Raw genomic sequence first — 27,596 nt, forward strand, 5'->3', positions numbered from 1 at the left:
TTCAATATACCATTACATTGAAATCTCTTGGTTTAATTAAAGCCCGTGTTTGGGCATAAGGGCAAGCTGGTTGGTTGGCTCTTTCAGAAGGAAATAAAAAGAGTATCAGAGACTATTTCAAACTCATTCCACTATGGATTATAACAAATTAAAAGTTGGTTATGATGTGTAGCTTTAAGAGGAACAGCAAATATGATCAAATACACTGTATGCATCTATGAAATTCTCAAAGAATTAGTTGGCCAGGCAATGGTGGTGCACGCCTTTAATCCCAGCACTTGGGGGGGCAGAGGCAGGCGGATCTTTGTGAGTTCAAGGCCAGCTGGGTCTACAGAGTGAGTTCCAGGAAAGGCACAAAGCTACACAGAGAAACCCTGTCTCGAAAAACCAAAGGGGGAAAAAAAAAAAAGAAAAAAGAAAAAAAAGAATTAGTCAACATGTTATGTTTCAGAAGAGTCCTGGAGAGATGCCTCAGAGGCTAGAAGCACTGGCTGTTCTTGCAGAGGACTGGTTCAGTCCCCAGCACCCACATGGGGGCCCCCTGCCACCTGGGACTTCAGTTCCCAGGGGTTCAACACCCTCTTCTGGGCTCCCGGGTACCTACATGCATGTGGTGCATGTGAAGACAGGAAGGCACACACAGGCATATATAAAATAATAAACCTGAAAAACAAACAGAGAAACGGCAAAGGGAAAAGTTCTCCCAAACACTTTTATTTTGGTACCATTATTTTCGTCGTTGTTTTGCTGTGAGACAAGAGTCTCACGGCTCAGGTGACCTCAGACTTGCCATGTAGTGGAGAATGACCTTGAGCCCCTGCCCTCCCTGCTTCCGCCTTTCAAGCAATGAGATTAGGGCCTACGCCACCGTGCCTGGCCAAACAGTTTTGTTTTCAAGTCACAACATTATTGAAGTACGGTTCCCGCACGGTACAGTAAATTCACTTCAGATAAACAGTCAAATGGTTTTCGTGTCTCCACAGAGCTGTACAACTATTATCACAATCAGTTCTAGAATGTTTTTGTCATCCCCAAAAGAGAGCCCCTGTGTCCAATAGCATTCATTCCCCACTTTCCCTCCAGACTCCCTCCTACCCTGCAGCTGAAAACTATCATTGACATTGTCTCTGTGGACCTGCCTGTGCTGGGCATTGCCCACACATGGAATCATAGAACATGTGGCCTTTTCTATGGAGCTTCCTTCACGAAACAGAGCTATTTCACATTGTTTCATGCATCAGGGCTTCACATTCATTGCATTGTACGATTCTACCACACTTGGGTTATCTGCTTGTCACTTGGTGTTGTGGGACACTGTTCCTGGGGAGATGAGAACAAATGCTTACTCACCAACCAACCACAGACTGAAATAAAGATATCACCAAATTCTAACTTGGTGAACCCAGGAGTTTACCTGGGGATTGTACCGGAATGTGGCTGAGGGGTTACTTAAAAGAAAGGCTCAGCCACAGCCACATCAACAAAGCCCACCCCAGCATGGGGGACAGATCATGAAAGCTGGAAACCTGGAGTGCACTGCACACCCCGCAGGCACATCAACAGGTTGGAGAGTGTCTTTTCTGAGAAGCTCTGTTGGTCTCAGTGTCTTTCAGGCAGCTTGTCTGGTCTGTATTCAGGCAGTTCAACTACTCTCTGGTTCTTCTAGAGGGTTGGGCTGGTCTGAGAGGCTTCTGGGCAGTTTGACTTGTCTCTGATTCTTTCAGGTGACTTGTCTTGTCTGAGCGTGCCTCTCAGCTGTCCTTATAGTTTATGTATGTTTGGAGGGTGAGGAACCTAGTGAATCTGGCCAGTTTCAGGGACTTCCTGAAGCCTTGGAGTCGTTGACTTCCTGTGCTGAACAACTTTCTCTGCAGGGCGGACTGATTTACCTCCTTTCTAACCACCCGGTCTTAACAGGCTTCCCTCCAAGATGAAAGGATTTATTCTTGGAAGATTGCCACTCAACAGATGAGCATTTGGTCTGCTTCTGTTTTGTGGCTTTTATGAATAAATGTGGCCATGAATGTTGGCACCCAAGTTTTTGACGGAGGAATGTCTTTACTCTCTTGGGCTTTTGTCTACACAAGTGAAATTGCTGGGTTTCATTAATTTGCCAATCCCACATGAAACCTTATAAAGAACTAGGCTGTTCTTGGAAGCGGCGAAGTGACATCATCACTGTATTTCCCTTCTGGTGAACAGGGGCGAGTCTGGGTTTGCTATCTTTCCATTACTTGTTAGTGCCTGTCCTTTGCATTTGTGGTATTCTGGTTAATATTTCCATATGGTTTGGATTCATGTTTCCCTGGTGATTAGTGATGCTGTGCATTTTTTCATGAGCTCATTGGCTGTTTGTAGGTTTTTGGAGGTATAGAGTTTTGTCATAAAGTTATGCTGCCTCATCAGACCCTTTGCTCATTTTAAAATTGGGTTGTTTGTCTTTTTAAATTTTTTTTTTTTTTTTGGCTTTTTGAGACAGGGTTTCTCTGTGTAGCTTTGCGCCTTTCCTGGAACTCACTTGGTAGCCCAGGCTGGCCTTGAACTCACAGAGATCCGCCTAGCTCTGCCTCCCGAGTGCTGGGATTAAAGGCGTGCGCCACCACCGCCCGGCTTTGTCTTTTTAATTTTTTTGAATGATTATAGGTCTTGTAGATACTAGTATGTTATTAGATATTAGATTAGATTTTTTTTCCCATTCTGTGGGTTGTTTTCTTTTGTTAATGATTTTTTTTTTCTTTTTTAGATCGGTCTCACTATATAGCTCTAGTTTACCTAAAACTCTCTACGTAGACCAGGCTGGTCTTGAACTCACAGATATCTGCCCGCCTTTGCCGCTCAAGTGCTGGGATTAAAGGTGTGGGTCACTATGCCTGACCAGTGATGCACTTTGAAATAAAAGCATTTTGTATTTTGATGAAGTTCAATACATCTAATGTTTTATTTTGTTTCTTGTGTTTTTGTTGTCCTGTGTGAGAAATCTTTGCCTAATCCAATGCCACAGCCATTTATGTCTCTTCTTCAAAGAGTTTCTGCTCTTAGCAAAACAGGGTGTGATGGTCACAGAACCCTCCACCCCAGAGGTGCAGTCACATCACGGTCGCCGTGCACTTGGTGTCCAATGCTCTGGGTTTCTGCGTGGCAAGTCCCGGAGGCTGGCACCGTTTTTTAATCTCATGGGATCTCATTAGCATTGGGTGACATCATGAAAGTCAAAGTTGCTTGCTGAGTGTCCCGGCTGAAGGAATCCAGAACTCTGAAACTATTAATTAAAACTGAAGTTGCTTAAAAACCAGTTAAACAACTTCATGCCACATCTCTCCCACCACACCCTGCAATACGTGACCACGAAGAGGCCCAAACTGGTCGTTGTGGGTCATCTCTGGAAGAAAAATAAAGGCTCCTCCACGCTGGTTGTGTGGAGCAGTTGAATTTATTTAGATTTAAAAGGGGGGGGGGGGGCTGGAGCGATGACTCAGTGGTTAAGAGGGCTTGCTCTTGAAGCAGCAACCATTTGGATCCAGTCCTTGGTACCCGGGCACCCTCTTCTGGCCTCTCTGGGTACTGCATGCACATGGTTTGTCGTCATAATGCAAGCAAAGCACCAATACACATATAATAAAAATTAAATCTTTAAAAAAGAAAAAAATTAAGAATCAATTATGACTTCAGTGATGAGTGTTTTTTAAAGATTGTGTGTGTGTGTGTGTGTGTGTGTGTGTGTGTGTGTGTGTGTGTTATATGCTGCTTGTGAACATGGGTGCCCAAAGAGGTCAGAAGAGGGCACTGGAGGCCTTGGACCTGGAGTTACACGTGTTTGTGAGCCAGCCAACTTGGGCACTGGAATGTGATCTCTGGTCCTTGGCTTGACTAGCAAGCACCCTTAACTACAAGCCATCTCTCCAGCCCCAGTGGTGAGTATGTTTTAATGGGTAAAAAAATTAGGAGCCCAGCCTGTAATCCAGCACCTGGGAGGTGGAAGCAGTATCAGGAGTTCAAGGCCAGCCTATGCTACTTGAGACCCTCCCTGTCTTAAACAAACAAATTAATGGGGAAAAAAAAAAAAGACCCAAAAGATAAAAATGTGTAATAACAGATACCATGAAACGATAATTATCCAGTTTTACAAAATGAAGAGAGAAAAGCAACATATGTGAAAAAAACGAGAAATTAAGAAGTGACATGAACATGTTTGAATTGAAAGGGAATGTCCTGGTGATTGAAAGCTCATGAAAGAGTATGGTCAGTCAGTATAAATTAAAATGAGCAGTTCCCAGCCTGGCAGACCCGTGTGGGAAAATCGGGTGCAATGAAGCCTTACTGGTCTGAGCCAAACTGTGGTCATTGCTTCACTGTGAATTAAAGTAAGCTCTGCCGTTTTGACTTTGTACAGGGCCTTCTGCAGTATTACGACGATTTATGCCAGGAAGTGCCTTCTGTGTTTGTCAATCTCATGACCCCTAAAATGAAAAAGGTTGGTGATGCCCGTGGTTCATATTGATTTCTCTGATTTAAAATTAGATTCCTGTTCTATAGATTATGGATCTCAGAACACATCTTCTTGCCTAGACCATCTGTCTTTCTCATTTCAACTTTACAGCTCGCTCCCTCTCTCTCTCCCCTTCCCCCATCTCTCCCTTCCCTCTCCCTCCCTCCCTCTCTTACCATGGAATGATTCCTTGTCTAGGTTTTGTTACCTTTGTAAAACAAGTAAACGTGAGTTGTGAGCACTTTGTAAAAATTTATGGCTCCTTTCAGGACACTGGAAGATGATTTAAAACAAAAGGAATATCTATTAGGTACAATGGTAGGGGAATTGAATTAAGGAAATACATCACACAGTATTTTCAAGTAGCAACAGAGGCTCTTGTGGAAGACTCCTGTGAGCAACGGGAAACCTTTTTGCTCTTCCTAGGTGGAATCTGTGCTGAGGCAAGGGCTCACAATACTGACGTGGTCATCGTTAATGCTGGAGAGCTTCTTCCACGAGGTTGAGAATGTTTTGGATATGTTCAACCAGCTTCTAAAGAAGGTAAAAACCATAATCTTTCAGAGCCACGCACACCATTACTCAAGCTACGGGCAGCAGTTTACTCACATCCAGACGCCCCTTGAAAGGGTATGGTTTGGGCTGGAGAGGTGGCTCAGTGGTTCAGAGCGGGTCCCACTCTGCAGAGGACCTGCATTTGGTTCCCGGGATACATGTCTGGCTGCTCACACCTGCCGGTAACTCCAGCTCCACAGAGACCTGCCACCTCTGACCTCTGCGGGCACCTGCACTAGCACCCACTTTCCCGTACTGAAACACACACATTACCACGCGTCTGACATGGGCCAAGTGACACGGGAGCCTAATGGGTGGTGGCCTGTTGATTCCTCATGCGTCTGTTGTATAAAACATGCACATCTCTGTGTGGTGTCATGGTGTCACAAACTCAGAGGCTTTGGAACCAGCCACACATGGCCAAGGTCCTCTGCTTTTTCCCAGCTGTGTGCCCTTTCCTGCTTCTCTTCCTTCTTCTGAGCCTTGGTGTCTTTCGCTGTGAAGCAGGGACAGGAAGGGCTCACGTGTGCAAGATGAGGATCAAAGAAAGCCCTGCCTGTTCGTGGTGCTCTGGCCCACGCCGCTTTAGACCCGTGTCACGGTTCCTTTGTACACCTCTTCCTGAACTGTTGTTCGCCGGCTTATGCTTGGCCCAGGTTGAAAATTTCTAGACTCAGTTCTATAAATGGATGGATGACTCCAGCGCGTTTTGGGTAAAAATGTTAGTAGTGTGGAAGGGAAAGAGGGCTGTCCCTCACTTTTTACTTCTTTGTGTGTCCTTTTCTTGCCGGCAGGTCAATGACCTGTGTGAAATGCATATCGACACAGTTCTGAAGGAGATAGCCAAGACGTTGCTCATTTCCTTGTCGGACAGTGGCGCTACCCGAGTAGAAGACATGCTGACCCTCAACGAGGTACAGGTTCATAATGACAGCAGGAGCCTCGAGTCACCGGCCCGGCGTGTGAACTCGCAGTCTAGACGTGGACACCTAGGCCTTTTTTCCCTTTTCCTCCTCTTCCTCCTTCCTCTTTTTCCTCTTCCTCCTTCCTCCTCCGAGCTTTTGTGGGAAATAGCCTACGCATCCAAGACTTCTGTGGCTCCAGTGGCTCAATCCCGGGCCACACCTGGGTATGATTTACTAATGCCCTTAAACTAATGCGGGATTCCTTGGGACCTTGCCAGTGTTTCAGGGCTCCTCTCTCAGTCAGCTATCCACCTTCCTTTGCTTCTTCCTCCTCTCCCCACCCCCTCCTCACCACTCCGCTTCCCTCCCCTCCTCTTCTCTTCCTTCCAACTGGTTCTTGCTATGTATCCCTGGCTGGCCTAGAACTTCCTATTTAGACCAGGCTGGCTTTGAACTCACAGAGATTCACCTGCCTCTGCCTCTTGACTGAATGGAATTAAAGGCCTGGGCCCCATGCCCAGCTGCCATTCTTCTTATGGGTTGGTTACACATGTTTTCTTGTTAAGTTACTGAGAAACCTGGCACTCATCACCATACCACATTCCATTTCCAAAGTCCATTTAGTCTTAAAGCCAAGCCAGGTTTTGCCAGATTTTGCTCAGATCGCCTCTTCTCTCCTGTACCCACAACCTGTTTCTTAGGTCAGGCCTTTAAGCTCAGCTTAACACTGTGCCCTGACTCTTTTCCTGCTTCTGTATCTGGCCATCGTATCCAGCCATATTGCCACGATATCTGATCACGCAACTTTCCTTCAATAAGTGACATTCAGTCATTACAGCATAAGATCTAACCTCCTTAGCATCCTCCTCCAGTGACATTTCAGTCTGTGTTGTTTTCCTATTATATTAATTTGTATTTATAGACACCTAAAAGGTACACAAACCTTTCCTTTAACTAAAAATTTTCATGTGTATAGGTGTTTTGCTTCCATGCATGTCTGTGTACCACATGCATTCCTGGTGCCTGAGGAAGCCAGAAGAGGGTGTTGGATCACCTGGGATTAGGGTTATAGATGGTTATGAGTTGCCATGTAGGTGCTAGGAATTGAACCTGGGTCTTCTGCAAGAGAGGTCATTGCTCTTAATCTTAGAGCCATCTCTCTAGCCCTCTGGTACACAGATCTGAAGTGTCATTCAGTCACTGTGCATTCCGTTCCTTGTTTTTTGATCCCCACTTCATACCAGTGGTATAGTGCAGAGCGTGGTCTCTGTATTTACGTAGCTGTGACTCACCTTATTCTTTCCATCTCTTGACAGTGTGTTATTCTATTGTACAAGTTTGTTGTAATTTACCCAGGCTTATAACATTCAATTATACACTGAACATATATGTGTGTTTTTTTGTGGACATTGGAACTGATTTGGGTGGGTATATATCCGAAAGTGAAATTGTTGGGTCATCTTACATATATTTAGCTGTGTTACTGGAAAATTTGGCGTGTCCCTTCTTGGCTGCCAGATGATACTGGGGAGATTGGGATATCTACTCTTGGGATTCTTAGTCACGTAAATAAAAAATAAAATTGAGAAAGGACTCAAACAGAAGCTCAAGGGCAATTTTACTAGTGTTTAAAAGAAAAAAGCCCAGAGCAGGTACGCTGTAAACTGTAAATCTGCTTAGGGGCGGAGAGCTGGTTCAGTGGTTAAGAGCACTCAGTGGTGGATTGTGATGGGTAATGTAAGCCAAATACATGCCTCCAAGCTGGTTTTGGTCAGTGTTTTATCACAGCAATAAGACCTTATCTGTTAATCTCTTCTCGCAGTACTGGGGATAGAACCTAGGACCATGCTAGGTGAGTGCCCTGCCACCGAGCTACGTATCCAGCCCCTCTAGCGACTTTCAAGTGGAATTGATCATAGCTGTAGAAAGTAAAGTCACAATAATTTCATGGTGTTTTTAAAGTGTCTGAAAATTAATGGTGACTTATCTGTTTAATAGATGTACACAAAGGAATGGGCTGATATTCTAAACCACAAGAGCAGGCATGTGGAAGAAGCTGTGAAAGAGCTTATATCAATATTTGAGCAAATCTACGAAGTTAAATACACCGGGAAACCAGCCAAACCGGTGCCAGGTAATCCACGAGGAAATGTTTGAGTCCCAGGAGTACCCCCCATGGGTACCTCCTCCTTCACAGATAGCAAGGTTTCAGCTTCCCAACAGGAAAACAGGTGTCCAGGGTAATCCACAGTGTAGGCACAAACAGCTTAGACCCTATGAACTTCTGGCGGCAGGCAGTTAGGGAACAGTGGGGTCCTTGAAATCCTAGTTTTCAGATGTCAGCCATCCGTCAACTCTACCAGCCAGCCTTGCTCTAGAGAGCCCTCTTAGTCCTCTCTCTCTCTCTCTCTCTCTCTCTCTCTCTCTCTCTCTCTCTCTCTCTTTGTGTGTGCACGTGCATATTCATGTGTGTATTCTAATGTGACTTTGGCCTTTTGACTCATTTTTCTTTTCTTTTTTTTTAAACACCTAAGAACAAAATCTATAATTTTCGTGGCTCTGAAATTTCTAATTTGGGCAAGACCACGTTTTATGGTATCTTCACCTACCCCAGCCTTTTCTGCAGAATTAGCTATGTATTCCCACTTAGGAATGCCTCGAGGGTTCAGGGCAGAGCTGAATGCTCTCATTTCAGAGCAGTGGTAGCAAAGGTCACACCATGGTATGTATCCCGCCCCCACACCCTTGATTAAAGGATGGCGTAAGGAGCTCCATGTCTTTTTGTTTTTAAAGATTTCTTTATTTTTTATTTACATGCATGTGTCTTTGTGAGTGTGAGCCATGTGTGTGAGGACGTCTGATCCCCTGGAGCTGGAGTTATAGGCAAGTGTGAGCCTCCTGTCATGGGTGATGGGAACTGAACTCAGGTTCTCTGGAAGAGCAGCGGATTCTCCTGAGGGCCGAGCTGTCTCTCAACCCTGAGATTTCGGTCTTAAACGTCCAACTTAAACGTCCCAGTGCATTGAGTACGTCTGACTGGGGATGAGAGAAACTTCCTCATCTTTGCATCTATTTAAAGAGCTTGAAATAATTTTGCTTTTTTTTTTTTTTTTTTTTTTTTTTGGTGTGTGTGTTTCCTGTTCTCCAAATGTTTTAGAATTTCTTATTTTGCTGGAAGAAGCCAGGGCCCCAATAATTCCAGTAAATACATGCTTATAAGCCCAAGCCATAAGCTGCTGAGTCTGAACCTGTTTATGAGGGCTGTGTGACTTTAAATTCCCTGCTGGGGAATTGTGCATTCTCTGCTTCTGGGTTGGTGTTTAAGAACATGATGGTTTGAGGTTCCCTGAGATGGCCCTGTCATTGGGTAAATTTGCAACGGAAGATTTGTTTAGTTAAAACCAAGTGTTTTTTAGCTCTACGAAGAACTGACTGGGTAGAAGTTTGTGGTTGGTGGTTTTACTCTTTGGCCTCAGAAGGTTTTGTCCCTGTCAGTCAGAGGCCCAGGGCACCCAAACGCCTGCACTTCCCAGCATCCTCTGCTCAGGGTTACGGTACAAGGCTGGGTTTTACAAGTCAGGCCTCTGACTGGACTCAGGGTGTGCGGCCAATGCAATGCTGAAGGGCTCTGCCTAGGAGAGGTCAGAGGTCAGATGTGTTAGCTGAGTACCAAGGCACCTGAAGGGGAGCTGGCTGTTTTCAGTGAGCTGGGGAACATTCCAGTCAAACAGAGATCCCACTGAAGTGATACTATAAGAAAGGAGGGACAGGAGGAAGGACAGACAGACAGAGTCTGAGAGAGACTGATTGGATACACTAGGCCCCTGAGTTTGCCTTTTTAATGAGTTCCCTGGTGATGTTCGACCCGTGACTTAAGAGACCACGGTGATTCTCTGTGAGGGACGAGGCCACCAGAGAGCAGTGCCTGGAGACATCTTTTGGTGGAAACACAGCGTGGGCGGATGCTACTGGCTTCTGGGTTGGGATGCTGGAAACATCCTCCACGATGGCCCCAGGAGCAAAGGATTGTGGGGCCCCGAGTGTCACCATGCCAACCGGGAAGCCCTGATCTCCAGAGAGCGTGCACAGCGTGGCTTGTGCCACCTTGGTGTCCCACACAGCTAGTTCACACCAAAAGTGTCAACATCACAAAGGGGTGAGCTCGTTACGTCAGAATTCTCAGGTGTCAGTCACTGAGTGACCTAGAAAGATGTGATGTGCAGTTATCTCACATTCTTTCCTTACTGTTGATTTTATTTTTTCCTTTTGGTGTGTGTGCTGGTGCCCACGTGTGCATGTTCATGTGGAGGTCAGAGGTCAGTCTCTGACGACATCCCTGGGGATGCTGTCTACCTGGGTTTACATTTTTAAAAATTACATTTATGTGTTATATTACGTTTGTGTATTATTTTTATATATATAATAATTTTTTTCTGTGTGTGTGGGTCAGAGGGTAACATGTGGCAGTCTGTTTTCTCTTACTGCTGTGTGAACACCAGGGTAGAACGCAGGTTGTCAGGCTGCCACCGAACACTTGTAACCACTGAGCTGTCTCACCAGCCCACACCTGGGATTTAAAAAAGTTTTTTTCTTAACATTTTTTTAATTTTCATTTTTTTTGGCAGCATCTCTTAGTGGCCCAGAATTCATCAATTTAGCTAGGTCAGCTGGCCAGTAAGTCCCAGGCATACACCTATGTATTCATTCATCCACCAATCCTCCATCCATCCACCAATCCATCCATCCATCCACCAATCCATCCATCCATCCACCAATCCATCCATCCATTCATCCACCCATCCATCCATCCATCCATCCATCCATCCATCCATCCATCCACCCATCCACCCATCCACCCACCCATCCACCCACCCATCCATCCATCCATCCATCCACCCACCCACCCACCCATCCATCCATCCATCCACCCATCCACCCATCCATCCATCCATCCATCCATCCATCCATCCATCCACCCACCCACCCATCCATCCATCCACCAATCCATCCACCCATCCATCCATCCATCCATCCATCCATCCATCCATCCATCCATCCATCCATCCACTAATCCATCTTCAGTGTGGGGATTACAAGCAGTTTTGTTTTGTTTTGTTTTTCTCTGAATTCTCAATACAAAGATGGGGTATATTGATGGGATATATTTTTTTGTTGAATGGTGTGTCTTTTGAGATGAATATTTTAAATTGAATTCCTAGTAGAAGGAATGTAAAAGAAACTCTAAATACATTTTTTGTAAGACTCTTTTTTTAAAAAAATAATTTTAAAAAAGAGTTTCTTGGGCAGTTAAGAGCCCTGGTTGTTCTTACAGAGGTCCCAGGTTTGTTTCCCAGAACCCACATGGGAGCTCACAATGGCCTGTTAATCCAGCTCCAGGGTTTCAGTCCCCCTTCTGGCATCTGCAGGCACTGCACCCATGTAGTACATATAGATTCCCACAGACAAAACACTCATACACATAAAATAAAAATGAAAAATTAAACAACAACAACAACAACAATATCAAAAAAAGCTTCCGAGTAAGGCTTGGTCACATAGGGTAAGTGTAACTCTGGAAATTCAGGTGTTACATTTTTGTTTTATCTTCTATGTCCAGAGCAGAGGAAGCATGTTGTTTTTGGAAGCGAGACAGAAGAGGGTGATAGCCTTGACTATGAGGCTGAGACAAAGGAGGTTGACACCAATGACAAGGAAGATGAATTTAAAAAGGTATTTATTGGGGGGTTTGTGGACTAGTGACTCAGGATTGGAGGTGATGAGGAGAGAAAGGAGAGCATATCCCCCTCTGCCCATCCCCTACACCAAGCATTGAGAAACCCTATACTCAAGTTTCAGTATGCCTTATCGAATATTGAGCAAACCTGGATTATTCAAACACTTTTTTTTTTAAATGCAATTCTGCTGTTGGGTCTGCCCTCACGTGGCTTGCTAGGCTGTTTCTGCAAGCACTCTTCATACATTAACAAATATTGTTATGTATTTGTCTAAAGAAACCCAGGCAAGAAATGTAGGGTTGAATTTATTTCTCCAGCATTATTGAAATTGCCTGGTTTATTCTTTCTTAGTGCTCACGTGTCACTTTCAATATTGAGCTGCTGCTTTGGGGACGTTAGGAGTTCATTTCTGGTATTAACTGTAACATGATTTCTTATTACAGGAATGTAAGGAGGTCTATGCTTTCTTCTCTCATCAATTACTGGACAGTCTACAAAAAGCGACACGCTTGTCTTTGGACACAATGAAACGGAGAATATTTGTGGGAAGGCAAGTTGAAAATGTGCTAAGTATGTTGGCTAAACTGCCTATAATAATGTAATTCAATAATACCTTTTATTTCATTATTTACCTGTTTGTTTATTTTTGAGACAGGGTCTTATGTATTCCAAGCTATGTAGCTATACTAGCATTTTCTAAATGAACAGAACTGATCATATATTATTATTAATGTTCATATATTATTATTAACACCATGGACAGACAGACAACAAACAGCATGGAGGGGGCTCTGAAGAAGGGTAGAGGGGTAGGAGAGTGGAGGGGTGTGTGGCGGGGGGGGGGGGGGCGGTGGCGGTGGGGGGGGTAGGCAGGGCTTTCTTCTTATAGCTCTCTGAGGATGGGGGAGGTTTCACAGCCCGAGTCTGCAGCCAGCAAGCAGGAGGCGGGGAGGGGGTGGGGAGAAGGATGAGAAGGATGTGTGGCTACCCTCTTGGTCTCTGAAGCAGGTGGAGGTGCTTATCTGATGCCTTTTGGTTGGGCAGCTTGCCCTTTTGGGGAGCTTTCTCTGGCTCTCAGATTGTGTCCTTTGTATCTCGCCCCCCTCCTGTTTTACTGGGTCTCCTAGGGAGACAGAGTTGGTGCTCTTTTGTTTACTGGAAGAATGGGGGCTGAGTGTGTGCTTTTGGACTTTATCTTTAAGGCTTTATCTTTCTTTTGGTCCCGTCTCTCCATGGGTGCTCCTACACAGACAGGTCTTTTTGTCCCAATGACAGCATTTCTTGCATTCACAAGGAGAAAGAGACCGGAAAGTCTGCATTTTTCAAATAATCTTGTCTAGGAGAGCAATGGGTGTCGAGGCAGAGGCAGCTCATCAGACTAATTCTCATCTCTGTGTGTGGGCCCCTGTGTCTGTGTCTATACACGAGTGGCATTGTTTAAAAAGCAGTTTCTGGAAGGCTTTGACTGGGATCTCTTGTCTGTGGGAAAGAAAAGGTAATAACAAATTCCAGAGGCAAGTGGAAACGAAACAGTTGTTAATAAACCGTTCTGCAGAAAGGGCGCCAGCACAGAGAAAAGGCGAAAATGGGCTGGCCCAAGATAGTAGTTTTTAAAGCCTCGGACTGCAAAATTTCCTGTTTTCTCTCCCTACCGGCCAGGACTTGTCCCAGTCCCACATTCTCCATCCTGTTGTTTGAGGACACAGAACTGTAGCTTATGAAGAGTGTTTGTCTTGGGGCTGTCCCTTTTCTGATGGTGGGCTCCCTTACAGGATATCTGCAATTGTCCAGCTCTCCGTCTCCAGCTGCCAGCTAGGGGAGGGCCCTAGCACCTCCTGCTTCCCTGCAGCCGGGATGAACTGTCAGTACACCTCATACTGAAAATGGACCACAACAATGTATTTCTCCCATGTCTAGTCATGTAGGAGTGTCTGTCTATTAAAAAGTGTATGAGCCTGGATCTGGCACAAACTCATAATCCCAGGTACTTAGGAGGTTAAGGCAGGAGAATCATAGGTTCAAGGTCAGCCTGGGCAACTCGGTGAAGCCCTGTCTCAAAGTAAGAAGAAAATGAAGACTGGAGATGTAGCTCAGTAGTAGAATGTTTTCCTAGCATACACAAAGGCCTCGTCTTAACCCCAGTAATATAAAAATAAATAAATGACATAAAGTATGGTTTCTGTTGGCGATAGCCTCCATTATTACAAGCCTGAGAACAAATTGATACAATCTAGGGGGTCTTAATCAGATTCGTTTTCTCTGCTAATTAAAGAATTAAAAGGCACGAAAGCTCTAGTGTGTAACAGGCACTGTAGATAGCTGCAGACGGAATCAGCAGATGAAGAAAGGGTTATCGAGGGTGAGGAGACACACGCACACAGCAGACAGAGAAAAAGACCTCAGTAAAGCAGAGGGCACCGGGAAAGCTGGCAACTCCATTCTCTTCCCGAGGGCTGAGGGATTCTAACGCCTCTGAAGGGCTTTCCTCCCCAACTTTAGGGCTGGCCAGTTTGAAGAAAGCTGGGACAGTTGATTGACCACACACACTTTTGTGTGACATGTCCTGATTCAACCTTGGCTTTGTTGGGCCAGTCCATTAGCAGGGGGTCTGCTGGTGGGAGACAAAAGCCTACAAGGCCTTTGTTTAGAGCTGCCAGGCTTTTGTCTCCAGTTGGGAGGGTGAGGAAGACTCCAGCCATTTGGGAAATTCACCACCTTTATTACCTAGCCATGCCCCCTCCCTCTATCTGTCTGCCTACCTGCGAGTCTGTCTGTCCCAGTCTCTCAAAAGAATGCCGTTTAGTGACATTGTATGATTAGTTGTTACCGTCGGAAGCCCAACGCTCAAATATTAGGACATGTATGTGTCATTACCATTTTCCTTTCTGAGAGTATCAAATTGGTGTGTTTTAGTTCTGTGCAGTTTATGGTTCTATGATAAATAACCTCCTCTTGGTGTTATTTAGTATTTTAAAAGTACAGTGCCATTTATTGATTTTTATCACAATTTCAGACATGTAAACACTGTATATTGATCATATCTTCCCCCAACAACCTAGTCCCACCCTCCCCAGGCTCTTCCAACACCTGCCCCCCTTCCTGCCTTCATGTCCTCCTTTTTTTTTAATTGGTTACCCTGTGGGTCTTACCAGTGCCGAGTGGGTAATGCTGCCCGATGTTTTCGGCTTGATCTCGTGCAAGTCTGGTGCAGGTAGCCATTGGTGCGGAGAGTTAATTGATGCGCGAGTCACCGCATGTCCAGATCACAGCACTCCGCAGCACATTCTTTCTGCCCCCTCTTCTTAACGCTCCCTGAGCTTCCGGGGACTGGGGGTGCGGGAGGGGGTTTGCTTTTCCAGGATTAAAGATGGTCTTTATTTTTAGGATGGAAATGTACAGTGTTAGAAACTGAAATTCAGGTTAACATTCATTGTCTGTTTATTCTAGCCATGGGCGAAAACGGTCGGAAGATATCATTTCCTTTATAAAAACCGAAGTGCATCTTGCAATTCCTAATGTGGTAAGTCCTGTTTACGGTGATATTTTGGTAATGTATTTTAAAAACACAGTATCTGGTGAGTGTTTAGAGTGTGAGGCTTTGGGTCTCCAGCATTACAAAAATAAGTTAAATAAAATTTAAAAAAATTGTATGAGAACTAGGCTTTCACTTAGAGTAAGACCTTGGTTCTGGGTGTTTCTATTTTATTTTACTTTAAAAGTTTATCATTTCTGTGTGTGTGTGTGTGTGTGTGTGTATACACGTACATGAGTGCAGTACCCATGGAGGCCAGAAGAGGGTGTCAGATCCTCTGAAGCTGGACCTACAGGTGGTTATGAGCCACCCAGCATGGGTTCTGGGAACTGAGCTTGGGACCCATGGAAGAGGTACACTTTCTTCCTCCCTGAGCATGTACCTTTACTTTCCCTAGACTTGGCTAAGAATAAAAATGTCATCATTTATGTCTGTTATTAAAACCTTTGAGCTGAGGTGTAGAACATTTGCTTAGTGTATAGAGCGGCACTGGGTTTGATCCCTAGCAACACTTACACATGTACACATCCACCCTGCTTGTAAACGGCTCATGGTATGTTCTATCAGTTAGCAAACAGAAAACATCAAAATAAAATCACCTTAGCAACCATCCCTGTTCTGACTCCAGCATCATGAGGAGCCCCGTTGAATATCCCAGCATGAAAGGAAGCTGAACACGGTGTTGTGAAGTTCCTGTGTTTTCCAATGGCAGCCCAGCTGCTTACTGCCGCCCGGGAACCCCAAACCACACAGGGTCGTCTAGGTGCCATCAGGAACCCCCTGTGACCCTCCTGACACCACACCCACTGTCTGACCTCCTAGAGGAGAGCTTTGTAGCAGCTTTGACACGTTTCAAAGAAACCAAAGGAATCACAGTGCTTTGGCTCGTCCTGTGACTTTGGTCTGCTGATGTGGATTCCTGGACCCTTTTGGCCAGCGGCAGTGGGTAGAACTGGGAAATCTCCAGGGTGCTGGCTGTCTGCCGTACCTCCTGGCACAACCCTCACCTGAAAGCCGCCTGCCTCAGGCTCAGACTGCTCGTGGGGAGTTGGATGACTAGAATCAGAGGCGGGGAGGGCTGTTTGTGCCGACAGGATCACGCACAGGCTGCTGCTTCCCGCAGGTGATGGTTCCCAGCCTGGATGACATTCAGCAAGCCATCAATCGCATGATCCAGTTTACCCTGGAGGTCAGCCGAGGCGTGGCCCACTGGGGACAGCAGCAGGTCAGACGGATCAAGTCGATTCCTAACAGTACCTCTCGCACCACCGGGACGGATCAAAACCACCCAAGCACGGGGAAGCTGCTGAAGAGGGAAGACAGTAAGGAAATTGCAACGCCCAGTTAACCCGTAGACAGTCAGTTCTTTCTAGTTTTTGGTCCTAGGTGGACAAAAGTTTGTAGTTTTATCACTGTTTTGTAGCCATCTTGAAAGGCAAAGGGTGAAAAGAAACCCGAGCACCGATTCTCCTTTCCAAGTCCTATGTGCTCTCCTCAGAAACCATTGTGCCTTCCACAGCTGCATGATGGGTAATAGCCCCCGATTGCTAACAAATGTCTCAAAACATGAAGGATTAAGCAGACATGGTCTTAATGTTTTTAGGTTTATTTTATGCGTGCATGTCTGTCTGCACCCCATGTGTGCCTGGTGTCCACTGAGATCAGAAAAGGGCACCGAGTTCCCTGGAACTGGAGTGTTGTGAGCCACCACATAGATGGCTGACTAGAATGGAGCCCAGCTCACTCTAAACCACTACACCCCCTCTTCAGCTGTAAATGTGGTCTTTTAGACAGCGAACTTCTCAGGAACACGGAACACGGACCTACCAATGCGTGCCACCACCTCAGTCAGCTAGCTAATCAGATTAGGCCAGCGCCTTGTGCTTTCTTTTGAGTAAATCTAATTCAGTAACAGAGCAGATGGGATTACAGGCGACTGGGTAAGCACCATCGTTCCAGTCAACCAAGCTGTTGTTCCGATGCAGGAACCTGGGCCCCTAATCCCGTGGTGTGCTGTTTCAAGGGAGAAACGGGGAGTCTGTAATTTCACACGAAGGCTCATGCTTTTTAATTGTCAGAAACCGGTTTATGTTTTTTTTTCCTGTTTGTTTGTTTTTTAATTACTGCATGGGCCAAACAAAAGCCAATAGCCAGTCTTGGTGGCACACACACACACACCCATCGTCCCAGCACTCAAGAGGGAGATGACTGTAAGAGGAGCAGACAGGGTCAAGGACCTCTTTAGCTACATTGCAAGTTCAAGACCAGCCTGGGCTAGTATGAGAGCCTGTCTCCAAAGGAAAGGGGGGAGGGGCAGTGAGATGGCTCAACAAGGGAAGACCCTGGCTGCCCAGCCTAACACTACCGTCCGAGTCCGGTCTCCGGCCGGAGTCTTCCACATGGTGGAAGGAGAGAACTGACTCCCACACGCTAATCGCTGACCTCCGCAGTATGGCATACCTGAGAAGATGCACGCACACATACACACATATACACACACACACATACACATACACATACACATACACACACGCACACATACACACATACACACACACACATACACATACACACACGCACACACACACACGCACATACACACATATACACACACACATGCACACACGCACATACACACACATACACACACACATACGCACACACACACATACACATACACACATACGCACACATATACACACACATATACACATACACACACATACACACATACACACACATACACACACATACATACACATACACACACATACATACATACACATACACACACATACACAGACGCACACACACGCACGCACACATGCACGCACACATACACACACACATACACACACATACACACACACATACACACACATACATACACACACGCACACATACACACACATACAAACAGACACACATACACACACATATACACACACATGTACACACATGTACACACACACACACACACACACACACACACACACACACACACTCACTAAACAATAGGAGTTTTTGGAGCTGGTGAGACGGCTCTGTGGGTAAAAGTGCCGGCCGCCATGTCTGACAGCCTGGTCTCCATCTTGGGAACTATGTGGTGGGAAGAGAGAGCTGACGCCTCCCTGTTGTCATCTTGGCTTTCAAGTCAGTGAGTTAATATGTAACCAAACCAACCCCCGACCACACACACGTATTATTATTTTTTTTTAAAGACTCCTGTCCATATGACAGTTGATAGTCCCTTTGAGTTAAATATAGATGCTGTCTACATTGGAAACGTCTGCTTTCAGGGTCATTCGAAGAAATCATCCCCGCCAGGAAGCTGAAGAATTTCTACCCTGGGGTGGCGGAGCACAAAGATATCTCCAAGCTGGTCCTCCTCCTCTCCTCCTCTGTGAATTCCCTCCGGAAGGCGGCCAACGAGGCCCTGCAGGACTTCCAGAAGTACAAGACCCTGTGGACCGAGGACCGGGATGTGAAAGTGAAGGTGTCTCTCCACTGATGGGGTGGTTTGGGTTTGTCTCTGACCCTTGAGAGGTGTGTGTGTGTGTGTGTGTGTGTGTGTGTGTGTGTGTGTGTGTGTGTAGATGGGGTGGGGGTAGGGGCAGAATGAAGCTGCTGGGGATCGTGAGAGAACTCTGAACAGAGGGCAGGAACTCAGAGATGCCAAGCATCAAACTAGGCTCACAGTGATGCCCTGAGGCAGGTTGACCACAGTGAGACTTTGGCAGGCCAGGCTGCTTATACCTGCTTCCTCATGAAGTCCTAATGGCAAACCGAAGTTCACTTCCCCCGAAGTTCCCCTGGGGAACAAATGAGTTTCTCTACCTACAGAGCATGAATGGCCGGCCCTAAAATAGCTGCCCTGTGAGAGGACTGCACTAGCATGGATGATACCTTCCCCGTGGGCTGTGTACACGGGCCCCCTTCCTTTAGACCTTTCTGTCACATGCTCTCTAGCCCTTCCAAGAGGCCGTCAGCAGCATGGACTGTTAGGGCAGACATGCATTCAGTTGGGTGGGAAGTGACTGGATGCTTGGTGAGGGTCCCATGACCCTTGCTGCCCTCTCCTTCTGTGAAGGAAGGTCAACAGCTAACAGTTAAGCCCATCGGTGATGATCTTTTGCAAGCTGGCCCGGCTTGAACACAGAGGACAGCCATGCATGGTAGAGACACAAGAGGGCCACCACACCCAGACTAACCCGTGCCAGTGTCCTGTGTACCGCCTTCATGCAGACTTGTTATCCCAGGGCCTACCAGGACATCTTGTTCTTGTCCAAGCCATTGGCTCCTGGCATGGACAAGTGTATAAAAGGGTCTGAGCTGCAGTTAGGGCCTCCCAGAACAAAGGGAAGGCAGTGTGGCACAGTCAGTGTCTACGCGCACAGGTATGACTGGACTACCCTGTGACTTGGACCAGAATGTATGTTGTCGTGTAAGGGAGCAGAGGGCTAGAATATAAAGGGAACTAAGGAAGGGTAGTGTGTGTGTGTGTGTGTGTGTGTGTGTGTGTGTGTGTGTGTGTGTGTGTAGTGTGTATGTGTGGAGATGGGGTGGGGGCAGAATGAAGCTACTGGGGATAATGGGAATATATATATTATAATATATATAATATATAATAATATATATAATAATATATAATATATATATTACTACTCCCTACTCCCTGCTGTGCTCAGGGCTCAGCCTGTAGATGTGAATCCATGGAACCAGTTTCAGCTGGTTCAAATAAACACTGCTTCCTAGCAGAGAGCCTTAGGGTCCCATCCCCCTCCCGGTCCGGGTAATCCCGCTATAGAGCAATTGCAGACTTCCAGCTCAGCTGTTAGAAGTGTGTGTGTGTGTGTGTGTTAGCCTCCAGAGGGCTGAAGGGAGCATTAACTGTCGCCTTACCTGACAGGAGTTTTTGGCCAACAACCCATCCCTGACTGAGATCAGGTCGGAAATCCTCCACTACGCCACGTTTGAGCAGGAGATCGACGAGCTGAAGCCCATCATTGTTGTGGGAGCCCTTGAATTGCACACGGGTAACGTCACCGATGGTTCTGGCAGGTCACAGATGTGGGGTCAAGGGGGACACTGAGATGGATAGTTGGAGGAAGGAGTTAGTTATTAACGCCATGGACAGACGGACAGACAGACAGACAGCAGCACGGTGGGGCCTCTGGGGAGGAATCAGGGCCCGTGGCAGAATTGAGGTCCCTTCTTACAGCCCTCTGAGGATGGGGGAGGTTTCGTAGCACAGGTCGCAGCCAGGCTATCTGATTCCAAGGCAGGGGATGGGGAAAGGGTGGGGAACAGGATGCGTGCCCATCGATACCTGCTTTGACACAAACTCACCTCTGTAGGTGAGAAACCTGGGCCCCTGGAAATCTGGCAGCTAGGGACACACAAATGGTGGCATCTGTAAGAGGCAGAGGGCTGCTCCAGGATTGTGGCCAGACTACTCTTGTAGTCTGGTCTTGAGTCTAAGAATTACTTAAAGTAGTATCTGTATTTTACAAGGTAAAGGTATTTTACTTTGGATGGAAGGAACATCAGGACATGATCCATGAAATGGTATTTGACTCAGCAAGCAGCTTTAGTATAATATGGTAAATGCCAAGTAGTTCTAGGCCATTCAAATTCTTTTACCCCCCTTTTTTCTTTTATTTTTTCCTAAGGCAGAGTCTCATTTAGTTCAGGCTAGCCCCAAACTGAATATATAGCTGAAGATGACCCTGAATTCCTTATCCTCCTCCTCTTCCTCCTCCTGCTTCTCCTCCTCCTCCTTCATTTTTTTTTGTTGAGACAGGGTTTCGTTGTGTAACAACGCTGGCTGTCCTGGAACTCACTTTGTAGACCAGGCTGGCCTCTGAGATCCACCTGCCTCTGCCTCCTAAGTGTTGGGATTAAAGGTGTGCACCACTACTGCCCAGCCTGCCTCTATGGTCTGAGTGTTGGGGTTTAGACATGAGCAACCACACCTGTTTATGCTGTGTTAAAGTATAAAGCTATGGGGTTGAAGAGATGATGGTTCACAGGTTAAGAAGATGTACTGCTCTTGCCGAGGACCCAAGTTTGGTTCCCAAGAACCCATGTCAGGTGGCTCACAACTGTCTATAACTTCAGATCCACAGGATCCAATGCTCTCTTCTGGCCTTTGTGGGCATGACTCTCATGTGCACATGCCCTCTGCCCCCATACACACACACACACACACACACACACACACACACACACACACACACACACACATACAACTTAAAAATAAAAGATCTTTAAAAACTAAAATGAAAAGTGTATACCACGAAATCCGTGATGCTGCTGGCTTTTCAGAATGGACTAGGACCAGGGGACAGTAGGAGGCCAAGGATGCCCTTTCTCTCTACTCCTCATTTCTTCTTCCCTCTGGGTTTTCTGCTTTACAGACTACTCTTGACTCCCATCCCAACGAAAGGACTCTTCAGATTGGTTCTTATGGGTATGAATTGAGCTGGGATGGTCAGTCAGGGTGGAGTCTGGTTGTATAAATATTCCAACCATAGGGTAACACACGGAGTAGACTAGAAGGCAAGCTAGTGCCATGGTTTGCTGGGAGAAGCGATGGATTTCATTCCACAGAAAGGGGCTTCCCTAGAGGAAGCTAGAGGGGACAAGTATGGCCTGATGGTAGGGTGTCCAGAGCATGGCTTACCCAGCAGCACTACCCATTTAGAAACCCTGCCGCACAGTCTGTCACATCCTTCTCCTGCAGCCAGATTTGAAGGAGCACTCTTTGAAATCTCGTAACTTTCCAGCATGTCTAACAAGCTAGGCATGCTTCGGGTGACCAGTAGCCACTTGTGGTCAGTGAATACTGAATGGGGCAGGATCTAACAGGCTGGCTAGGCATGCTTCAGGTGACCAGTAGCCACTTGTGGTCAGTGAATACTGAATGGGTCAGGATCTAACAGGCTAGGCATGCTTCAGGTGACCAGTAGTCACTTGTGGTCAGTGAATACTGAATGGGGCAGGACGGCTGGGATGCCGAGATTCACAGGACACACAGCAAACCATTTCAGAGTTCCGTTTTCATCTTTTCTGTCCTCCCCAGAGCCAATGAAGTTAGCCTTATCAATCGAGGCCAAGGCCTGGAAGATGCTGCTCTGCCGATATTTGAATGAAGAATACAAAAAGAAGATGTCAGACATGATAACATTTATCAATGAATACTTGAAAAAGTTGTCCAGACCCATCCGTGACTTAGACGATGTCAGATTTGCCATGGAAGCTCTGTCTTGCATTCGGGAGAATGAAATTCAAATGGACATGACTTTGGGGCCCATTGAAGTAAGAAATGATTGCATCTTGCTTTCCTGAAATGATGTTTTAAAATGGAAGCAAGCTTTTTTTTTTTTTTTTTTTTGGTTTTTCGAGACAGGGTTTCTCTGCGTAGCTTTGCGCCTTTCCTGGAGCTCACTTGGTAGCCCAGGCTGGCCTTGAACTCACAGAGATCCACCTGCCTCTGCCTCCCGAGTGCTGGGATTAAAGGCGTGCACCACCACCGCCCGGCTTGGAAGCAAGCTTTTAAAAAGTGATTCTGTAATACATTTCTTCATCTAGTAGCTGGACTAGTCTTTTCTGGTATTGATATCTTTGGGGGAATTCTAACGACTTCAACACAAATCATATACAGAGGAATATTACCATGCTTTATTGGGCTTGACAATGTTCAGTGTTTGATACCAATGCCAACAATTTATGGGAGGTATTGACTACACTCTTTAATATTAATTTTACTTTGTTAGGGGTAAGTTCTCCAAATATCTTTGGCTTCCTAGAAACCAGTTGTTGGTCTGTCTTACGAGCATACACATGCCATGGGTAGGAGAATAGTAAGACCTCATGTAGACTCAGTAGTCACCTGCCGGAGTTTAGATGAACAGGAGAGAATGTTAGGAAAAGTACTATAGTCTTTTCCCATTTCAGCAATGGTAAATCACCAGCGTGCAAATTCTCAGTGGCTTAGGACAGACTTATTGGCTTCCAGGCATACACATCCGTTACCTTGGTCCTAGAGCTCATTGGCGATGCCATTGTTTCATCTGTCACAAGTGTTTTATTAACTAGCAGTATTTAGAATATATAATCCTTTGACTCTTAGTGATAACGGAATCACTCTTGTTCCCCGCGTCTTATATTCCCCCCAGCAGCATATTCGCATGTAGCTTGCGGTGTGTGGGGAATTGGCGCTCTCCCTGCCTCCTCTTGGTACCCGTGTTAGTTACCATTCTGTGGCTGTGGTAACGTACCATGACTGAAAGCGACTGAGGAGGAGTCTCTTTTGGTTCACCGTTCCAGAGGGCTAAGAGTCCATCATGGCAGGGGGGGGCGTGGCGTCAAGCAGCGGGCACGGTGGCGGGAACAGGCAGCTGAGTGTTCATATCGTCAACACAAGCATAAAGCAGAGAGAGAGAGGGGGAGAGGGAGAGGGAGAGGGGGAAGGGAGAGGAGAGGGAGAGGGGAGAGAGAGAACTGGAGGGAGGGGAGAGCTTTAAGCTCTCAGATCCCTCCCCAAGTGACATACTTCCTCCAGCAAGACTGTGTGTTCTAAACTTCCCTAAACGGTGTCACCAACTGGGAACCAAGCATTCTCAAATACCTTAGCCTGTGGGGGACATTTCTCACTTCACCACCAGAGAACCCAATGTTTACCAATACTGTTTGCTTCCTGAGACCATTTAGAGTTTCCGTCTCTTTGGTAACTAACGGTTCACATCATTTGCTACTTTAAAGATCATAATATGTGGGAGTTTGGGATGCTGACTCTCTACCCCTCACTGTTTAATAAATTATCATACACTTAACTTCTTCCGCCGACATTCTTTCAGTAAATCCAACTGCTAATCCATCCTTTGACTCATTTTAATTTCTTTTCTCCTGGGTAGTCACACACATCATCATTTCTCTCCATTCCTTACATCGTTAACCCCCGTCTTACTGTAAGGGACACCGTCTCATAGGTAGTGTTCCCAGATCAAGGAGGAGAAAGACAGAAAATAGCTCTAAGGATATATTGCCTAAGATGGAAGTTCTCCTTGTGATCTGCCTGCATCTCCACCAGGATGACCTAGCTGATAGTGAAGTGAGGGTGTCCGAGTCTGGGATTATTCTGAGTAAGCGTTGTGGAGGCTGGTGAGCATCTAAAGGCTGCTCCACAGCTTTAATTTGGGAAAGGATGCTAGTGGAATTCCCTCTCCTCCTCGGAGATGCGGTGTTTTCAGCATGTCTCCCAAGCTTCCGGTGCGTACATGACTTCTTCTGAGGTGTTCCTGCTCTCTGCCTCTGCCTTGCAGGAAGCCTATGGCATTTTAAACAGATTCGAAGTGGAGGTAACCAAAGAAGAGTCGGAGGGCGTCGACACCTTGAGATACTCCTTCAACAAACTGCAGAGCAAAGCTGTGAGCCCACGCTTAATTCTGTCTTTCCGTCATGTCATGGCTTCCAGGAAAACACATGCTGAACTTTTAAAACCATCACTTGTAATAAGTTTATTGATGTACAACCTGCACGCGGAAGACGAGCCATTTCTTTCTAGTATATCCACAAAATTGTATGAAAACCCCCGTGACCTCATTCTAGAACAGATTCATTATCCCCCAAAGAAACCCTGTGCCTGTTAGCAACTGTTCCTCGTTCTCTGCTTCACCTCAGCCCTGGAGCACTTTCTGTGTCCGTGGATTTATCTTTTCTGAATATTTAATGCAGATGGAATTATATGCTATGTGGGCCTGTGTGAAGAATCTTTAACTTAGCATTCATTTTCAAGGTTCATCCACAGTGCCCCAGGCACTTCATTTTTTCTCAGTTGCTAACGACATTAAGCATCCGTCCTGTGACCGCTTTATTGGCCGTTTGTATATCACCAGAGATACATGCATATAAAGCTGCTGCTTGTTTGCTTGTTTTAATTGAGCTTTTCTTTCTTATTGTTAAGTTTTATGAGTTTTTAATATATTCTGGGTTCCTTATCTCATAGATGACTTGTAAATATTTTCTCTCTCGTTCTGAGGATAGACTTTTTACTTTATTGATTGGTGATGCTGGGAATAATCAAACTCAGGCGCCTTCATCCATGCTCAGTGGAGTTCTATCTCTGAGTTATAGCCCCAGCTCCAATTATTTCACCTTCTTGGTGGCATCTTTTGAAGTACACCAGTGGTTTTTTTTTTATTTTATTTTAATTAAAACCTAATCAATCCAGTTTTTTTTCTTTTGTTGTCTGTAATTTCATATCATATGGAGGAAATCATTGATGGATCCAGTTATACAGAATCTATGTTTTTTTAGTTTTAGAATTTTAGTCTTTACCTTTAGGTCTCTGATGCTTTTTGGGTTAATTTTTTTAAAGATATATTCATTTATTATGTATATGCTGTTCTGCCTACATGTATCCCTGCAGGCCAGAAGAGGGCACTGGATCTCATGATAGATGGTTGTGATCCACCATGTGGTTGCTGGGAATTGAACTCAGGACCTCTGGAAGAGCAGCTGGTGCTCTTAACCTCTGAGCCATCTCTTCAGCCCTTGAGTTAATTTTTACCTGTGGTGTAACAGTTCTCTTAAATCACAAAGCAGAGAGACTTTAGTGCCATCTAAGTGTATCTGGGTCATTCATGTGTATTATAACAAGTGAGCAGTCTATGGCACATAAACTTGCTAGAGAGGAATTATAGTTTTCATCTTTAATACATCACTCAGACCCTCACCCTGAATATTCCTTTTGATTCTAGGTTTCCGTACAAGATGAACTTGTTCAAGTGCAACCCAAGTTTAAAAGCAATCTGCTTGAGTCGGTGGAAGTTTTCCGTGAGGACGTTATAAACTTCACAGAAGCCTATGAGACGGTAATTTAAACGTGGCAGGCTGCGTGTTACAATGTCTGTGGTATGTGACATAAAGAGGGACTCATCTTGAGAAGTAGGTAAATTTGGTGTTAATGACCCAATCTGCATATTTACAACTATCCATAAAGGGACTGACTGTTCCTCTGAGCGAGCGGACTGTTCCTCTGAGGGAGCGGACATTATAGAGAAAGAAAGCAGATTTGACTGTTGAAATAAGCAGTGATCTAGAAGGGTGTGGAAGGAATGAAGGGTCAGGTTTTGTCCTGTTTCAGGGGTAGGATTCTTACAGAATTTCTGATGGAGGGGCTGGGGAGACGGCTGGGCAGTTATACCGGCCGCTCTTGCAGAGGATGGGCTTTGATGCCCAGTACCCGTGTCGTAAAGAGTACTTACTGCTCTGTCATGAGGAGTGGAGTTTGGAAATAAGCATCCATGCTGGATGCTTATAGGCAGCTCACGATGCCTATACTCCAGCTACAGGGCATCTGATGCCCTCTTCTGGCCTCTGAGGGTACCTGTAGTCATGTGTACATTACTGCCCTCCCCCAGATACACACACACACACACACACACACACACACACACACACACGATTTAAATCTTCTTAAAAAATAAAGTGAGTTCTACATAGAACCAGTAAGCTGACATGTATATTGATCAGGAGTAAGAATGGAGATGATATTATTTCTTACAGGAAGGACCCATGGTTCCAAATACTCCACCCCAAGAAGCTAGCAACAGGCTGCAGATATTCCAGGTAAAAACAGTTTCTTCTGTCACACTGACAAGGCTGTATTTTAAAATGTGGTTTTAGAGGAAATGTTATGTTTTAGCTTATAATAGAAAAATTAATGTTTAAAATACACATAAATTTTAGTTGCAGTCTAATTGTGTGTGTGTGCATATACACATATGTACCCATGTGTGCAGGCACCTAGTGGCCAGAGGACAACCTTGGTGCCGTTCCTTGGCATTATTGACTTTTTTTTCTTTTCTTTCTTTTTTTTTTTCTTTTGAGATAGGGTCTCTCAATGGCCTGGAACTTACCAAATAGACTAGGCTTGCCACCAAGCCCCAGAGATCTGCCTCCACCTCCCCAGTGCTGGGATTACTAGTTTTGGCTACTATACCCAGCTTTGCAGTCTAATCTTCTAAACAGTGTTATTTATCCCTCCCTCTCTCCCTCCCTCCCTCCCTCCCTCCCTCCCTCCCTCCTTCCCTCCCTTCCTCCTCCCCTCCCTTCCCCCCTCCTCCCTCCAGGCTGTACGCAGAATCTCAATATTGTTAGAAAATGGTTCCTTGACTGTGAACTTAATACTTTGTCCTATTTCTTAGCATCTCTGTTGATATATAAAGTGAAGAAAATTGGTAGTACAATATATTTTATCAGCATAAGAGTTTGAATATTGGGTGGTCACTTTGCTGCTTCAGTCACTTTCCAGCGTCAATCTTCCTTGTTATATGCATACTCTAAAGCTTCCATGGTCCAGACTGTGTAATATTCCT

General features: G+C 45.7%; 1 protein-coding gene across 1 annotated transcript in view; it reads left to right on the forward strand.

The window, feature by feature from the left end:
* The window catches only part of Dnah8 (dynein axonemal heavy chain 8), a 252,302-nt gene that overhangs the window by 61,010 nt on the left and 163,696 nt on the right, over nucleotides 1-27,596 (forward strand). Inside the window, exons 20-33 of the mRNA XM_076557534.1 lie at nucleotides 4,391-4,471; nucleotides 4,913-5,029; nucleotides 5,836-5,955; nucleotides 7,945-8,080; nucleotides 11,564-11,676; nucleotides 12,125-12,231; nucleotides 15,129-15,201; nucleotides 16,337-16,535; nucleotides 18,513-18,709; nucleotides 20,123-20,249; nucleotides 22,298-22,533; nucleotides 24,540-24,644; nucleotides 25,977-26,090; nucleotides 26,785-26,847. Of these exons, the coding sequence (XP_076413649.1) occupies nucleotides 4,391-4,471; nucleotides 4,913-5,029; nucleotides 5,836-5,955; nucleotides 7,945-8,080; nucleotides 11,564-11,676; nucleotides 12,125-12,231; nucleotides 15,129-15,201; nucleotides 16,337-16,535; nucleotides 18,513-18,709; nucleotides 20,123-20,249; nucleotides 22,298-22,533; nucleotides 24,540-24,644; nucleotides 25,977-26,090; nucleotides 26,785-26,847 (1,788 nt within the window). The remainder of the gene's footprint in view (nucleotides 1-4,390; nucleotides 4,472-4,912; nucleotides 5,030-5,835; nucleotides 5,956-7,944; nucleotides 8,081-11,563; nucleotides 11,677-12,124; nucleotides 12,232-15,128; nucleotides 15,202-16,336; nucleotides 16,536-18,512; nucleotides 18,710-20,122; nucleotides 20,250-22,297; nucleotides 22,534-24,539; nucleotides 24,645-25,976; nucleotides 26,091-26,784; nucleotides 26,848-27,596) is intronic.

The sequence above is a fragment of the Peromyscus maniculatus genome, chromosome 21, assembly GCF_049852395.1.
Source record: "Peromyscus maniculatus bairdii isolate BWxNUB_F1_BW_parent chromosome 21, HU_Pman_BW_mat_3.1, whole genome shotgun sequence".
Classification (NCBI taxonomy): domain Eukaryota; kingdom Metazoa; phylum Chordata; class Mammalia; order Rodentia; family Cricetidae; genus Peromyscus; species Peromyscus maniculatus.